General features: G+C 38.8%; 1 protein-coding gene across 1 annotated transcript in view; it reads left to right on the plus strand.

The window, feature by feature from the left end:
- Nucleotides 1–10,039, plus strand: part of LOC124596452 (translational activator of cytochrome c oxidase 1) — a 47,063-nt gene extending 37,024 nt beyond the window's left edge. Inside the window, exon 5 of the mRNA XM_047135585.1 lies at nucleotides 9,664–10,039. Within this exon, the coding sequence (XP_046991541.1) occupies nucleotides 9,664–9,864 (201 nt within the window). The 3' untranslated portion in view covers nucleotides 9,865–10,039. The remainder of the gene's footprint in view (nucleotides 1–9,663) is intronic.
- Nucleotides 10,040–18,856: the final 8,817 nt, after the last annotated feature.

Consider the following 18,856-nt stretch of genomic DNA (forward strand, 5'->3'; position numbering starts at 1 on the left):
AATGTTTCCTTCCATTATAAAAATATATTATTAGCTTCAAACACTGTGTAGTGATTGTTGTCTGTATATGATCATAATCACAAAAGTTAACATGGAAATCATATGCCTCCAATAATGTACTAGCTCACAGTATTATAGCTAATGTTGGTAGTGATTGTAAACAAGTGAATGTAAGTCTTGAACTCATATAATATCTCCCGATCTCTTTTGAAACAGTTATTCATGTCAGACACCACGCGAAGAATTTTCTTGGTGTGAACAATTAATAGAAATTGCTAGGTTGGCAGTGACTACTAATTCCACAAATTGTTCTGACTTATAATAACTAATACCAATTAAGATCTAGAGAGTAAAGAGCTCAGGGTGTAATGTTTGTTACCATTACTTGAAAGCCAAATCATTTTACGTGAAAGGCTACCTATTTTTTCTCCATGAACACCATTTCATTAAGTGAAAACCGAAGCAAAAATTATAGATATATTAATGCAAAAGGAGATATAAATTAGCATTGTGAACATAGGACATTTAAGGAGATCAATAAAAAGTGTTGTAAATAATGGGAAAATGTTAATTCCGGGAACGTAAAAGTGGTGTAACTTTATTTGTGGAAGCTTAAGAAGTTAGAATGTGTTTTCTAGTATTTTCTCTACATGCTTGTTTAACCATTTATGCTGAGTGTCTTTGACACTTATTTTCCCATAAAATATGTGTATCTACAATGATACAGAAAACTGTACAAGTTGTCAAAGTCAGATGTGAGCATCATCAGGCATCCTGACTTTCTCACTTTCTACAAATCATTTTCTGCACCACATATTCATCTCATATTAACTTTGTCTGAAGTTCTGTTCTCTCTTTTTTTCTTTTGGTCATTTGGAAATATCATAACTTTTCTTTTGTGAAATGCCAAGGCCTACACAATTTGCGACTTTGCCTCCACTCACTTTATTTTGTTGCCCTATTGTACCCATGCGCCAAACTTTTTTTTTTGTTTGTATTTGGTAAGTGAATTGCATTTATTTTTAAGTAATTTTATTTTCTATTTCGAGCATAGGTGGGTTCCATTTACTGACTTGATATTTGTTTTCAGTGATTACAGTAGTTTTAACTAAGTTTTGTTAAATGAAAAGTTGTGCTGTTGAGACCTAAGGGAACAGTTGCTTCTAGAAGTCAACAAATTGAAATTACTAACATTATGAAAATATTCCGATGTTTCCACTTTTTTGCTTCTTTGTAATGTACAACCAAAAATACATTTATCAGTTTCTTTCGTTTTCTTTTCAATGTTTGGGTTTAAGCTCATGACTCCCAGGACATGACATTAAGTGGACCAGTGGTCTTCACCCAACCATGTTCAGTTTGAATGTAGTTTTGCAGAGGTGTTTTGCATAAAACAAAACTAAGCTGTGCAAAATTTAATCTCGCAATAATAACAGCTCATGGTTTTTAGAAGGATTTCAGCAGGAGGATGCAAAATGTCATGTGAGCTATTCAACAGTTTTGGCCTAAGACAACTTAAAATTGATGCTAGTACTAATCAAAAGTAAATATTTGGATCAGATGCACAAAGTTTTATGCTCAACACACTTCTAGAATCTCAAGACTATGGCATCACCATTCTTGTGCTACATAAGCTTTGGATAAATTGGGCATAACAGGTTTCCAGTCATTTTACGTTTACAACAACTTTTGAACTATCAGAATTTGTTGAGTGCCCTTTAGTAGTCCTACAGAGAAGTTACTAGCTCTCAGATTGCCAGATTGAAGCAGTTATTTGTAAGTATTCTAAAAGTTAAATGGAACATAAACATGGCATCAAATTTTTTTGTATCAAATTTGTGCATACTTTGATGTATATTACACATATGTAAATTATCACCACATATTTTCTTAATTTTTTAGTTAATTAGAAACAGCAGATATTTCTTTGCCACAAAATGTTATGTTTGTCTTGGAGTTCCTCTGGGTGAGTTTAAAAAAGGAGCTTGAAAATACGACTGTGAAACATGTGCAGACTATCATTGTAACATGTGTTTTGTATAAGAGACCTAAATTATTTGTATAGTAGTTACAGATTTAATCTGAACATGAAGTACAACTTTTACAAAATGTTTTCATGTTTTTGCACATAACAGTCCATTGAATGCATTTTAATTCTAGGCTAAATTTGCCACCCTTGAGGTAAGCTAATAACTTACTTTGTGTCTCAGCAGAAAGCATTTTTACTTCCTTTTTGCCAGACATATTTATGTATAACCATCTACTGTTGAAGCTTTCTAGTTTTTTTAACATTCTGTGTGAAACTGTAAATTATTAAGCCACTTGTGGTATTGACCAGTCTTATTTACATGTACCTCTACATCTACATACATACTCCACAAGGAGCATTGGTGCATTTCACTACTAGTCATTCCCTTTCATGTTCCACTCGCAAATGGAGCACAGGAAAAATGACTATCTGTGCTCCTCTGTATGAGTCCTAATATCTCTTATCTTGTCTTTGCAGTCCTTACAAAAAATTTATATTGTTGGCAGTAGAGTTGTTCTGCAGTTAGCTGCAAATGCCTGTGCTCTAAATTTTTCAGTAGTGTTTTGTGAAAAGAATACTCTGTAATAATCGCACAGTGATTGAACTTGCCACTAAAAATTTAGCAGAACAACTCTGAAATGCTTCAAACAATGGAAAATAAATAAGCTTTTGGTCAATAAGGCCTTTGTCAAAAACAGATGTGACACACACACACACACACACACACACACACACACACACACACACACACGCACGCTCACATGCAAACACAACTCACCATACACACAACTGCAGTCTCTGGCATTTGAAGCCAGATGGATTAGCTTCAGCTGCCAGAGACTGCAGTCGTGTTTGTGAGTGTCTCGTGTGTGTGTGTTTTTGAGAAAGGCCTTGTTGGCCGAAGGCTTATTTTGTGACAGTCTTTTTGTTGTGCTTATCTGTGAGTCAGCCTCTCCACTATGTGGTGAGTAGCAACTATCTGAATTGCTTCACTGTCTTTTAATCAAACCTGGTGGGGACCTTACACACTAGAACAGTACTCAAGAACAGGTTGTTGTAGTGTTTTATATACAATCACCTCTATAGATGAGCTACACTTCCTAATATTCTCCCAATAAACCATAGTCTTCCATTTGTCCTACCGACCTTGATGTGTTTGTTCAACTTAATTTTGCTTTTTCATTGTTACGCCTAGATATTGAATTGTCATGAGTGTGTCAAGTAGCACATCACTGATACTGTGTTTGAACATTAGAAAGTTATTTTCCCTTATCATCTGTTTTAATTGACATTAATTTTTTTTCCGAATTAGGACAAGCCGTTATTCATCACACCTAATATAAATCTCGCATAATTCAGCCTGTGTTCCCTTATAGTCACACAACGTCAACACTTCTCTGTTCACTACAACATCATCAACAAATAGTTGCAGTTTACTGCTCACCCTGTCCGTCATATCTAGGGTCTGGAAAAATTCGCATTTTGTGATAAATGCGAAATAGGTGTGAATTCTGCCCCAAAGTGCTAAAACGTGAAATTACTAAATAGTCACAATTTGATAGCAGATTGTATCCAGATGAACTATTTTATCAGAGATGGTTTGAAATAGCTTTATTTTCAGTTACTGGTGTTGGACAGAATCTGGTGAAGCCCAGTTTGGAACGATAATGTGCGTAAAAATATGTTTGCAAAATAAAAAGTGTACATACACGATGATGTATCAATGCGCTCAGTGATCTGGTGCCATGCCAATTGTGGGCTGTTGAATGGTTTAATTAAGATACATGACATGTTATGCAACATAGTACTCAGCCATGGGACCTAACATATTACAGCAAAGAAACATGTAGTGTTATGCAACATAGTACTCAGCCATGGGGCCTAACATATGACAGCGAAGAAACATGTACATTTCTTAGCTTAAACCTACATTAACAGTCTGCAGTGGACACTGTATCAAACACTTGACCAGAAATCCAGGAATATGGAAGCTGCCTGTTGCCCTTTGTGCATTGTTTTTAGGATAAAGAAGATTTATTATTTTCGAACTTAGAATATCCTTAATAATTATGCAACAAACCAGTGCTGATAATATTTATCTGCAATGTTGTTGGCCGTTCTTCCCTTCCTGAATATGGGGATCACCTGTGCATCTTCCTTTTACTTGGGACTTCATGCTGGGTGAGAGATCCACAATAAATGCAAACTAAGTAAGGGGTCCCCCCCCCCCATGAACCATGGACCTTGCCGTTGGTGGGGAGGCTTGCGTGCCTCAGCGATACAGATAGCCGTACCGTAGGTGCAGCCACAACGGAGGGGTATCTGTGAGAGGCCAGACAAACGTGTGGTTCCTGAAGAGGGGCAGCAGCCTTTTCAGTAGTTGCAAGGGCAACAGTCTGGATGATTGACTGATCTGGCCTTGTAACAATAACCAAAACGGCCTTGCTGTGCTGGTACTGTGAACGGCTGAAAGCAAGGGGAAACTACAGCCGAAATTTTTCCCGAGGGCATGCAGCTTTACTGTATGATTAAATGATGATGGCGTCCTCTTGGGTAAAATATTCCGAAGGTAAAATAGTCCCCCATTCGGATCTCCGGGCGGGGACTACTCAAGAGGACGTCGTTATCAGGAGAAAGAAAACTGGTGTTCTACGGATCGGAGCGTGGAATGTCAGATCCCTTAATCGGGCAGGTAGGTTAGAAAATTTAAAAAGGGAAATGGATAGGTTAAAGTTAGATATGGTGGGAATTAGTGAATTTCGGTGGCAGGAGGAACAAGACTTCAGGTCAGGTGACTACGGGGTTATAAACACAAAATCAAATAGGGGTAATGCAGGAGTAGGTTTAATAATGAATAGGAAAATAGGAATGCGGGTAAGCTACTACAAACAGCATAGTGAACGCATTATTGTGGCCAAGATAGATACAAAGCCCACACCTACTACAGTAGTACAAGTTTATATGCCAACTAGCTCTGCAGATGATGAAGAAATTGAAGAAATGTATGATGAAATAAAAGAAATTATTCAGATAGTGAAGGGAGACGAAAATTTAATAGTCATGGGTGACTGGGATTCGAGTGTAGGAAAAGGGAGAGAAGGAAACATAATAGGTGAATATGGATTGGGGGTAAGAAATGAAAGAGGAAGCCGCCTGGTAGAATTTTGCACAGAGCACAACATAATCATAGCTAACACTTGGTTTAAGAATCATGAAAGAAGGTTGTATACATGGAAGAACCCTGGAGATACTAAAAGGTATCAGATAGATTATATAATGGTAAGACAGAGATTTAGGAACCAGGTTTTAAATTGTAAGACATTTCCAGGGGCAGATGTGGACTCTGACCACAATCTATTGGTTATGACCTGTAGATTAAAACTGAAGAAATTGCAAAAAGGTGGGAATTTAAGGAGATGGGACCTGGATAAACTGACTAAACCAGAGGTTGTACAGAATTTCAGGGAGAGCATAAGGGAACAATTGACAGGAATGGGGGAAAGAAATACAGTAGAAAAAGAATGGGTAGCTTTGAGGGATGAAGGAGTGAAGGCAGCAGAGGATCAAGTAGGTAAAAAGACGAGGGCTAGTAGAAATCCTTGGGTAACAGAAGAAATATTGAATTTAATTGATGAAAGGAGAAAATATAAAAATGCAGTAAATGGATCAGGCAAAAAGGAATACAAACATCTCAAAAATGAAATCGACAGGAAGTGCAAAATGACTAAGCAGGGATGGCTAGAGGACAAATGTAAGGATGTGGAGGCTTATCTCACTAGGGGTAAGATAGATACTGCCTACAGGAAAATTAAAGAGACCTTTGGAGATAAGAGAACGACTTGTATGAATATCAAGAGCTCAGATGGAAACCCAGGTCTAAGCAAAGAAGGGAAAGCAGAAAGGTGGAAGGAGTATATAGAGGGTCTATACAAGGGCGATGTACTTGAGGACAATATTATGGAAATGGAAGAGGATGTAGATGAAGATGAAATGGGAGATAAGATACTGCATGAAGAGTTTGACAGAGCACTGAAAGACCTGAGTCGAAACAAGGCCCCCGGAGTAGACAACATTCCATTGGAACTACTGACGGCCTTGGGAGAGCCAGTCCTGACAAAACTCTACCATCTGGTGAGCAAGATGTATGAAACAGGTGAAATACCCTCAGACTTCAAGAAGAATATAATAATTCCAATCCCAAATAAAGCAGGTGTTGACAGATGTGAAAATTACCGAACTATCAGTTTAATAAGTCACAGCTGCAAAATACTAACACGAATTCTTTACAGACGAATGGAAAAACTAGTAGAAGCCAACCTCGGTGAAGATCAGTTTGGATTCCGTAGAAACACTGGAACACGTGAGGCAATACTGACCCTACGACTTATCTTAGAAGAAAGATTAAGGAAAGGCAAACCTACGTTTCTAGCATTTGTAGACTTAGAGAAAGCTTTTGACAATGTTGACTGGAATACTCTCTTTCAAATTCTAAAGGTGGCAGGGGTAAAATACAGGGAGCGAAAGGCTATTTACAATTTGTACAGAAACCAGATAGCAGTTATAAGAGTTGAGGGACATGAAAGGGAAGCAGTGGTTGGGAAGGGAGTAAGACAGGGTTGTAGCCTCTCCCCGATGTTGTTAAATCTGTATATTAAGCAAGCAATAAAGGAAACAAAAGAAAAATTCAGAGTAGGTATTAAAATCCATGGAGAAGAAATAAAAACTTTGAGGTTTGCCAATGACATTGTAATTCTGTCAGAGACAGCAAAGGACCTGGAAGAGCAGTTGAATGGAATGGACAGTGTCTTGAAAGGAGGATATAAGATGAACATCAACAAAAGCAAAACGAGAATAATGGAATGTAGTCGAATTAAGTCGGGTGATGCTGAGGGAATTAGATTAGGAAATGAGACACTTAAAGTAGTAAAGGAGTTTTGCTATTTGGGGAGCAAAATAACTGATGATGGTCGAAGTAGAGAGGATATAAAATGTAGACTTGCAATGGCAAGGAAAGCGTTTCTGAAGAAGAGAAATTTGTTAACATCGAGTATAGATTTAAGTGTCATGAAGTTATTTCTGAAAGTATTTGTATGGAGTGTAGCCATGTATGGAAGTGAAACACGGACGATAAATAGTTTAGACAAGAAGAGAATAGAAGCTTTCGAAATGTGGTGCTACAGAAGAATGCTGAAGATTAGATGGGTAGATCACATAACTAATCAGGAAGTATTGAATAGGATTGGGGAGAAGAGAAGTTTGTGGCACAACTTGACCAGAAGAAGGGATCGGTTGGTAGGACATGTTCTGAGGCATCAAGGGATCACCAATTTAGTGTAGGAGGGCAGCGTGGAGGGTAAAAATCGTAGAGGGAGACCAAGAGATGAATACACTAAGCAGATTCAGAAGGATGTAGGTTGCAGTAGGTACTGGGAGATGAAGAAGCTTGCACAGGATAGAGTAGCATGGAGAGCTGCATCAAACCAGTCTCAGGACTGAAGACCACAACATCAACAAACAACAACAAGTAAGGGGTCAATGCCTAAGAGTACTCTCTGCAAAACTGAATTGGGGTTCCATCTGGACCTGGCACCTTATATGTTTTCAACTCTTTCCATTGATTTTGTACACCAGGGATATCTATTACTATGTCCTCCATATGGGAGTCTGTGCGAGGGTCAAACAATGGGATGTCAGTATGATCCTCCTCCATGAACAATTTTTAAAATGTGAAATTGAGAATTTCAGCTTTCCTTTTGCTGTCTTCTGTTGCCCCACCAGACTGGTCAACAAGTGAATGATGGATAGAATCCTTTTCCTTCAGTAGTGATGGAGGACATCAAACAGGACAACTCCTTCAGAGTCCCAGAAGACCATTGCCATGACTTTACTGTATGAGGGTGCAGGTTTGAACTTTTTTCTTTTTTTTTTTTTTTTTTTGGAGAAGAGGTGGTGTGGCACCACTCCATGGATTGCCTGGTTCAAAGTGAGGATCCCATGTTTCATCACCTGTGATGAAGTTCAACAAACAGTTGCCACAGTCAGCCTTGTAACATACAAGCAATTCTGCACAGATAGTCTTCCATTGCTTTTTATGATCTTCTGTCAGGAGTTGAAAAACCCAGTGGCCACACACCTTTGAGTTCCCCTAACTGGTGGATGAATGTGTCAGTACAACCAACAGAGTTATCCAGTTGAACGCTGAGTTGTTAGATTGTGAACCATTGATTACTTCGAATGAAAGTATCTGCATATTCCAATGAGGCTTTTTGGCAGACATATTTTTTCCAGCCTTGGACGCTATTTTTCTAAGAGGCTCCCTAGCACATCTCATTGATAACTAGCAAACCTGCCAAATCTCCCAGTCTCCTCTCCCCCCCCCCCCACCTCCCCCTCCCCCCCCCCCCCCCCCCCCCCCCCCGCCCCCAACCCACTCCTCAGCCCCTGCTGAAGGAGCAGCCACTTGTCCACATACAGGGCGAATGGGTGAGACCAGGCGGCCAGTCCTCACATTGACCCTCCACGTCGAGCGACATGAATGCGTTACAACCTGCCAATCGCTCTTGTGGTGAGCACAATTGTCCTGCATTGGGTACACTGGAAGGTGCTTCACAGCAGTGTGTGAGGGGAAAACAAGTGACCCTGGCGCATCTCATGCGACATACCTGTTTCTCTACCAGCACCACACCTCGAGACAGCAGACGGCTGACTATGGCTGACAGTATCTTCAGTGTTTCATGAACTGCAGTGAGCTCCTCTTGCATCCACACACAGCATGTGTACTCCTTATCCAACCTACAGTAAAAAATTTGCGGATTTAAAGATTTGCAGAAACTTAAATTTTTTGCTGTACAAATATATGCGGTGGCTTACACTCATCAGAAATTGTGCTTTGCTTACAAATTTTCACTTTGTGCATGGCAGTTCTGAGCTTTATGTAGTGCTGTGAATCTAATTTCTAGACTTTGACAATTTAGGCGGGTGTATCCAAGATTTGATAAACTTCAGTTGACTCTTTCTGCAGTTCCCATTCTTTATCACCATCAGCATGTGAAGCTGTCGAGGAGAAAGGAAGAGCAGAAAGTTTCTTGGCTACCCGATAAACATTCACATTGTTGAAGATACTTAATGCACCTGCTCTTGCTTTACCTAGACCACATTAGCTCTTTTAATGACATGATATGTTTTTGCAAAGGATTGAAGCAGTGCTTTTTCAGGAACTCAAACTGAGTGAGAAGCATGATTTCATCATAGAAGCAGGTAATTTTGACATCCTGTATCGTGAAAATAGCACAGCCTTGAAATTTTTGTAATGTGTAGAGCACAAAATGTTGTTCACCTGATCCAAATAGTTCCTTTGGATTACTGCCAGCTTTAATTTTAAGTAATCTTAAATTTGGCTAAAATTGTCTTCGAACTTGCTCGATATTTTGCAGTTATCCATTGAAGTGCTCCTAAAACATTGAATTTTTTTGTTTCTTGTGCTCAGATTTTGCACAGCTCAATTTTATTCCATAATGAACTTGGCTCTGTAAATTTTATTTGTAATTTTTATTTACCTTAAGTCTGGTTGCTTATTTGTTTTGTGACTTTGTCTCAAAGACTGAAATCCTATCCATTCTCTTCTTTTGTTTCAGTTTATATGTGCAGCTGAACAGTTCTATGCTGTCAAAAAGGGTCTGCAGACAAGACTGTATGATATTAGATATGCAGAACAAGAATACATTCCAAAGAGCCAAGTGACACTGAGTGATGATATTTTGGATGAACTGTCTTCTGTTTATCTGAAGCTAGAACAGCATCCAGATGTTGTTAGGATATATGATAATATTGCATGATGAAGGAAATTAATTATGATGCTTTTGAACAATGTTGTAAATATTGCCATCAATACAAAAAAGACAACAGCCTTGTTTATATCATTAAGTAACTGTACCAATTACCAACACCTGCCTATCTCCTTAAGTATATTTAAGATACGTAGACAACTTGGACTTGTACTGTGTAATGAAGATTAACATTCACAGCTGTATTTGTTTATATTATTGCATAAGATACAGCATATTATATATTTTCTATCATTATCTTCCACAAGTGTCCCATGTTGCCATAAAGAAGGAGCAGTAATTCAAGAGATATGTTTTGCTTTCAATTTTTTGTCAATTTTATTAAAAGGTACATTTGATTACTGTTCTTATCTTTTTGTGGTTCAATTTAATTAAGTTTCTTCAAATGCAGCCAAATGACAAAAGTTAATCACAACTTGCAAAGATAACAGACATTATTTAGAACAGAAGCCCTTGAGAGATTTTCAGTATAAGGCACAATGGGGAAGAAACAAGATTTACAAACAGCAAATGTATCAGGAACCACAAATTATATTTTCATCACTGCTGTGACAAAGCTGAACTTAGAAAGCAAATATGTCAGAGTACAGCTTAATTAGCAAATACTCTCATGAGTGTGGAAGAGTATTATGTTTTAATGAAGCAAATATTAACAGAGTTTTCTAATTCACTGCTGAATGTTATTGAGAGGCCTAGTTCAGTATGTTCTCAATATATTATAGATAATTAGAAAAAGTAAATTGAAAAATACTCTTTTTTACTTTTTTCAACACAAACTACATTTTAAAAAAGTAGATTAGAGTTTGATATTTTTCAGAAATTTTTAATATACAAGCAGCATATTCATCGAGATTTGTGCCGTTTGGTGCTGTTAAACCACCATGAAACAAATGGTGGACTGGCAGGTTGAGCAACATAACGGAGTGAATTTCATAAAACCCATGGAATTCTGTGTTTTTAACGTAGCATGAACCATGGACCTTGCCGTTGGTGGGGAGGCTTGCGTGCCTCAGCGATACAGATAGCCGTACCGAAGGTGCAACCACAACGGAGGGGTATCTGTTGAGAGGCCAGACAAACGTGTGGTTCCTGAAGAGGGGCAGCAGCCTTTTCAGTAGTTGTAGGGGCAACAGTCTGGATGATTGACTGATCTGGCCTTGTAACACTAACCAAAACGGCCTTGCTGTGCTGGTAATGCGAACGGTTGAAAGCAAGGGGAAACTACAGCCATAATTTTTCCCGAGGGCATGCAGCTTTACTGTTTGATTAATGATGATGGCGTCCTCTTGGGTAAAATATTCCGGATGTAAAGTAGTCCTCCATTCGGATCTCCGGGCGGGGACTACTCAAGAAGACGTCGTTATTAAGAGAAAGAAAACTGGCACTCTATGGATCGGAGCGTGGAATGTCAGATCCCGTAATCGGGTAGGTAGGTTAGAAAATTTAAAAAGGGAAATGGATAGGTTAAAGTTAGATACAGTGGGCATTAGTGAAGTTCGGTGGCAGGAGGAACAAGACCTTTGGTCAGGCGAATACAGGGTTATAAATACAAAGTCAAATAGGGGTACTGCAGGAGTAGGTTTAATAATGAATAAAAAAATAGGAATGCGGGTAACTACTACAAACAGCATAGTGAACACATTATTGTGGCCAAGATATACACGAAACCCATGCCTACTACAGTAGTACAAGTTTATATGCCAACTGGCTCTGCTGATGACGAAGAAATTGAAGAAATGTATGATGAAATAAAAGAAATTATTCAGATAGTGAAGGGAGACGAAAATTTAATAGTCATGGGTGACTGGAATTCGGTAGTAGGAAAAGGGAAAGAAGGAAACGTAATAGGTGAATATGGATTGGGGGTAAGAAATGAAAGAGGAAGCCGTCTGGTAGAATTTTGCACAGAGCACAACTTAATCATAGCTAACACTTGGTTCAAGAATCATAAAAGAAGGTTGTATACATGGAAGAACCCTGGAGATACCGACAGGTTTCAGATAGATTATATAATGGTAAGACAGAGATTTAGGAACCAGGTTTTAAATTGTAAGATATTTCCAGGGGCAGACGTGGACTCTGACCACAGTCTATTGGTTATGAACTATAGATTAAAACTGAAGAAACTGCAAAAAGGGGGGAATTTAAGGAGATGGGACCTGGATAAACTGACTAAAACAGAGGTTGTACAGAGTTTCAGGGAGAGCATAAGGGAACAATTGACAGGAAAGGGGGAAAGAAATACAGTAGAAGAAGAATGGGTAGCTCTGAGGTATGAAATAGTGAAGGCAGCAGAGGATCAAGTAGGTAAAAAGACGAGGGCTAGTAGAAATCCTTGGGTAACAGAAGAAATATTGAATTTAATTGATGAAAGGAGAAAATATAAAAACACAGTAAATGAAGCAGGCAGAAAGGAATACAAACGTCTCAAAAATGAGATTGACAGGAAGTGCAAAATGACTAAGCCGGGATGGCTAGAGGACAAATGTAAGGATGTAGAGGCTTATCTCACAAAGGGTAAGATAGATACTGCCTACAGGAAAATTAAAGAGACCTTAGGAGAAAAGAGAACCACTTGTATGAATATCAAGAACTCAGATGGAAACCCAGTTCTAAGCAAAGAAGGAAAAGCAGGAAGGTGGAAGGAGTATATAGAGGGCCTATACAAGGGCGACGTACTTGAGGACAATATTAGGGAAATGGAAGAGGATGTAGATGAAGATGAAATGGGAAATTCGATACTGCATGAAGAGTTTGACAGAGCATTGAAAGACCTAAGCCGAAACAAGGCCCCGGGAGTTGACAACATTCCATTAGAACTACTGACAGCCTTGGGAGAGCCAGTCCTGACAAAACTCTACCATCTGGTGAGCAAGATGTATGAGGCAGGTGAAATAACCTCAGACTTCAAGAAGAATATAATAATTCCAATCCCAAAGAAAGCAGGTGTTGACAGATGTGAAAATTACCGAACTATCAGTTTAATAAGTCACAGCTGCAAAATATTAACACGAATTCTATACAGACGAATGGAAAAACTGATAGAAGCCGACATCGGGGAAGATCAGTTTGGATTCCGTAGAAATATTGGAACACGTGAGGCAATACTGACCCTACGACTTATCTTAGAAGATAGATTAAGAAAAGGCAAACCTACGTTTCTAGCATTTGTAGACTTAGAGATAGCTTTTGACAATGTTGAATGGAATACTCTCTTTCAGATTCTGAAGGTGGCACGGGTAAAGTACAGGGAGCGAAAGGCTATTTACAATTTGTATAGAAACCAAATGGCAGTTATAAGAGTTGAGGGGCATGAAAGGGAAGCAGTGGTTGGGAAGGGAGTGAGACAGGGTTGTAGCCTCTCCCCGATGTTATTCAATCTGTATATTGAGCAAGCAGTAAAGAAAACAAAAGAAAAATTCGGAGTAGGTATTAAAATCCATGGAGACGAAATAAAAACTTTGAGGTTCGCCGATGATATTGTAATTCTGTCAGAGACAGCAAAGGACCTGGAAGAGCAGTTGAGCGGAATTGATAGTGTCTTGAACATCAACGAAAGCAAAATGAGGATAATGGAATGTAGTCAAATTAAGTCGGGTGATGCTGAGGGAATTAGATTAGGAAATGAGACACTTAAAGTAGTCAAGGAGTTTTGCTATTTGGGGAGCAAAATAACTGATGATGGTCGAAGTAGAGAGGATATAAATTGTAGACTGGCAATGGCAAGGAAAGCGTTTCTGAAGAAGAGAAATTTGTTAACATGGAGTATAAATTTAAATGTCAGGAAGTCGTTTCTGAAAGTATTTGTATGAGTGTAGCCATGTATGGAAGTGAAACATGGACGATAAATAGTTTAGACAAGAAGAGAATAGAAGCTTTCGAAATGTGGTGCTACAGAAGAATGCTGAAAATTAGATGCGTAGACCACTTAACTAATGAGGAGGTATTGAATAGGATTGGGGAGAAGAGAAGTTTGTGGCACAACCTGACTAGAAGAAGGGGTCAGTTGGTAGGACATGTTCTTCCCAGGCATCAAGGGATCACCAATTTAGTATTGGAGGGCAGCGTTGAGTGTAAAAATCGTAGAGGGAGACCAAGAGATGAATACACCAAGCAGATTCAGAAGTATGTAGGTTGCAGTACATACTGGGAGATGAAGAAGCTTGCACAGGATGGAGTAGCATGGAGAGCTGCATCAAACCAGTCTCAGGCCTGAAGACCACAACAACAACAACGTAGCATTGTAATTTAATTTTATTGAGCTTTATAAATCCCAAGTTACAAAATACTTAATGTATCATAGTGTACTACTTACATGAATATTATTCCAAATAAATTATTGAGTTGTAAGGCCAGGTGCACATGTTAGCCCCAACAATGTAAATAGAGATCTAGGTCATAATGGTCGTAAAATTGCATACAAACTGAGCTTTAAAGGTGTTTTCAATACATGTTTCTGTTTGCTACTTGTGGACACTGTTTGGACATATGTTTTGAGACATGGAAACAACTATCCCTAGCAATTTTGGTACAGATCAAAGGAAACAGTGTTTCAGATCAGCTATTGCATTGCACCACTGCATGGCGTACTGCATGTTTATGTGCCACATAGTGTCTGGTGTACTACAGAGTTGTTTTGTGTTGTCTTTTTGCTTCTTGTAATCAGTTTTTCTGAAAAAATTGTAGTAGACAATGCAGCAGGCTGCTGAGTTTGAGTTTTATCCCTGAACCAGACTGCTGCTACGTTTGATACTAGCAATGACTCTGTTGAATAGAAAGGTTGCATGTCATTCAGTATCGATGGGAAAAGAGGAAGGTGGTAAACAGCATAACATCAGACAGTGATGCGGATCCTGTTGTACAGCCTAAAATGGTTCAACTATCCACTTCCACAATTTTCTGATGATGTTTGCAATCCAAAGGAAACTAGATCCTGTGGACAAAGAAGTACAAGAAGTAGTGTTTGTTCCCCTGTCACATTCATAGGCAACCCAGAAACTGTTGCCCCTCTTAAGGCAGTAATTTTTGATGATTTATATGGAATCATACCAACTGAATAAAAATTTGATCGTCTGCATATTTAACAATGTTTTTCATGCAATTACCTTCAGGACTTCCACAAGTGCTCCACAATCTTCAGGTACTATATGAGATATAACTCGCTTCAAAATGTGAAATAAGTGTGCATGGTTCTGAAATAAATCTCCCATTGCCAAAAAAAAACAAAGAGTAACAGCAAGTCTTTTGTTGACCATAATTGCTTTCCTGAAATTTGATTTTTTTGTTTTTATTTTTAACAAATGGTGCTACCACATTTGCTAGAAATTAAAAATCAGTGGATGACATGTGAGTGACGTTACCAAAGCCAGAGCCATCTTCCATATTAAGCACCAGTAGTAAATTGTTACTGACAATTCTTCTGTAGTATGTTTTCATCCACTGACACAAATGACGCCTTTCATTTTGTTGTGTGAACCTTCGTCGACTATTAATAATGCGGCATGTCATATCATTACAGTTTCCATGTAACTAGGCATGACATAGCAGATGATATGAAAACTGTATGGCAAATACTGTTACAGATGATCCGAATACACTGCAAGAAATGCTTGTCACCAGTATGCAAAGAGACAGAGGCCAATGGCCTTGCTGCCATGATAGCACCAGTTCCCATCAGATCACAAAAGTTGAGTGCTGTCGGGCTGGGCTAGTACTTGGATGGGTGACCATTCGGTCTGCTGAGTGCTGTAGGCAAGTGGGGTGTACTCAACCCTTGTGAGGCAAGCTGAGGAGCTACTTGATTGGGAAGTAGCGGCTCTGGTCTCGTAAACTTACATGTGGCCAGGAGAATGGTGTGCTGACCACATGCCCCTCCACATCCGCATTCAGTGACACCTGTGGGCTGAGGATGATACAGTGGTTGGTTGGTACCATTGGGCCTTCATGGCATGTTTGGGTGGAGTTTTAGATTGACAGAGACAGAGAACAGAAAAAAAATATCATTAAGTAACATAGGACATCATGTGCTTTCTGGCCACATGAAGGGATAAAAGCATACATAATGTGCTTTAAGTAAGAGATCATCATTGTAACTTCATGTGTTTTTTCAGCCGTGAAAGTCATCTGCTGCCCTGTCACTTATTACTTCTTAGCCACGCACTTCAGTATTATCTTCTACAGAATTGAAAGTACCTGTATTACCTTCAATGGCAATTCGTCCATGCAGACTTGAAGAAGTTGTGTTAAAAGTTGTTGTAACAACAGCAGAAATTCTGTTGATTTAATAATTTTCATTTTAAGTTGTCTTTATCAGCTATTTTAACCATTTTATTATAGACATCCTATTATAGTCTGTTTTATCCTAAACTGTAGCTACACACAACATTTTAAACTATTTTTATGCTATAAAATTCTATTCGCTTTTAGGCGAGGACCATTACTTATTAATTTCTTCAGTTATGATATATGAGAAAGAAATGAATTTTTTCACACGGTTTGTAATACTTTCCTGGAAATACCTGGAAGTCTCAGTGCCCCTCCCATCACCCTGAATTTTATCTCGTAATTTCCTTCAGAAATTGATGATGGTGGCTCAGACCAAAATAGTTAGAAATTTAATAGTTGACGAGTTCCAGCTAATCAGCTAATACACCGTGATTGTTCAGCATTGTGTGGCAGAGACAGCAGGGCTGCAAACTTAAATTTTCTGTTGTGGTAATCAATGACCTGTATGTTGTTACTAGGTATATTCCTCTTACTGATCATAAACAATCACACTTTTTAAATCTGGTACATTTTAAAACAACTGCTATTCTAAATCAGTCAAGCTGAAGTATATAGTTACAGCGCTAAAAATAGAGTGGGGCTGCTCAAATTAGTAGAACATTGTTCAAACAGATTCAAGTACCTTGCAGTTGCGTATGTTTACTTCTTAAAATAATTATCAAATTGAGATTAGTACAAACTTCAGCACAGTAAAGTTTCATGTCAGATTTATTGCATAAGCTTATTAAATAATGTTGGCATTGTCTTAAACGATCTTAGCGCTGGATGTTTAACTTGCAGACCCTAAAAGAGACTCAGTTGAGAGCTGGTCTTTACTTGCTGCATGTAGGATATATCATGGATGTATCTATTTCCATCACCTTATTGGACTTTAAAATTTTTTCTCTCTGAAAAGTTGTGAAAATGTGCTTGGACACCAAAAATTTAGACAGCCATGCAGGCAATGGAGATACAAGGCCACTTTTTGGAAATCATCGCAATCCAGCCGTGCTGCACAGTTTCATTTGCAGTAGGCTAACAATTTTCTGTTTGACCTCTTTGACCTCTCAGTGAATTGTCAGTGCTCTCACACCTGAAGGTAAGTCAATGTCCTGTGCACCACATCTTCAGTAGGAGTTGTTGAACTGTTAAAGTCAACATTTAGAAGCAAGCTCCCTTTACTTCTGTCTTTGGCAATGTTAAAACACGATTTAGTAATTAAATTTGCTCCTGGTTTCATGCATAACTGACAGGAAAGAATATTTTGGTACACAGTTTCGATCTTTTCTGCAAAGGTACTCACATTAAGAGCTCTTTAACAAAAAATATAATTATCTGATGAGATGGAAGTATCATTTGTCCTGCCATTCAATGCCCCAAACAAGGCTGAAGCAACTTGAGTGTACTCTGAGATTCTTAAAAGAGGTAACAAACATCACTGGAGAGTAATGACCAAACCATGAAAGTTTGCCAGAAAAAAGAAAAATCATCTAAGTATGAAAATTAGCAGTGAGTCTTGTAACTTAGGTAGAGACATACAGTGCAAGCTGCTTTCGTCAGTCCATCAAGAGGTCATGCACATTGGGAAACCACTGATTTTGTGCTCATTGGCCATGAATTGGAGGCGAAAAGCATTGTGATGAGTACTTGAATTTAAGGATTCGATTAGAGCAATAGAATCTGGCACTTCCATGGTTCATGGTCTGTAGATCCATACATAACTGTGTGCACCTGAATCTTAAACTTGCTCATTTATTCAGGTAACTAATTGGAGAATCTAGTGAGCCTCTTCTATGTTTTATACTTACTGAAGTTATAAACTAGTGTCTGCATGTTCATTGCTAACACATGAAGAAACAATAAAAACCAAACCAGTAAGTCATCCAGAGCCTCATTTTCTCATTACCACATTAGTTGCCTCCTTAGCTTAACATATGAGCCATAGAGACTGGAACCACCTCAGCTTGAGCCCATTGCCCTTTCACTGCTGTACACAGGTGCTCATGGACCAATAAACTGTTATGCTGGTAGTCTGGCTCTCTTCTTGTCCTCGCTGTCTGTGAGGTGTAGACTACCTTTGTGCAGTAGGTCCTGTTTTGTGTGAGTATCATCTAATACACTGAGGTGATGAAAGTCATGGAATACCTCCTAATATAATGTCGGATCTCCTTTTGCCCAGCATAGTGCAGCAACTTGACATGGCGTATACTCAACAAGTTGTTGGAAATCTCCCACAGAATTATTGAGCCAAGTTCCTCCTTAACCATCCATAATTGCAAAATTGTTGCTGGTGTCGTATTTTGTACATGAACTGACCTCTGCCAGTGATTAATATTGGGTGATCTGGGCGACCAAACACTTTGTTTAAATTGTCCAGAATGTTCTTCAAACCAGTTGCGAACAATTGTGACCCTGGGACATGGTGAATTGTCATCCTTAATTGGAGTCCATGAATGGCTGCAAAAGGTCTCCAGTTTGCCAAACGCAACCATTTCCAGTAAAAGATTGATTCAGTTGAACTAGAAGACCTAGTCCATTCCATGTATATGCAGCCCACACCATTATGGAGTCACCACCAGCTTGCACAGTGCACTGTTGATATCCTAGGTTCATGGCTTTGTTGGGTGTGCATCACACTCAAACCCTACCATCAGCTCCTACCAACTGAAATTTGGATTCATCTGATCAGGCCATGGTTTTCCATTAATTTAGGATCCAT

This window comes from Schistocerca americana, chromosome 2 (genome assembly GCF_021461395.2).
Source record: "Schistocerca americana isolate TAMUIC-IGC-003095 chromosome 2, iqSchAmer2.1, whole genome shotgun sequence".
Lineage (NCBI taxonomy): Eukaryota > Metazoa > Arthropoda > Insecta > Orthoptera > Acrididae > Schistocerca > Schistocerca americana.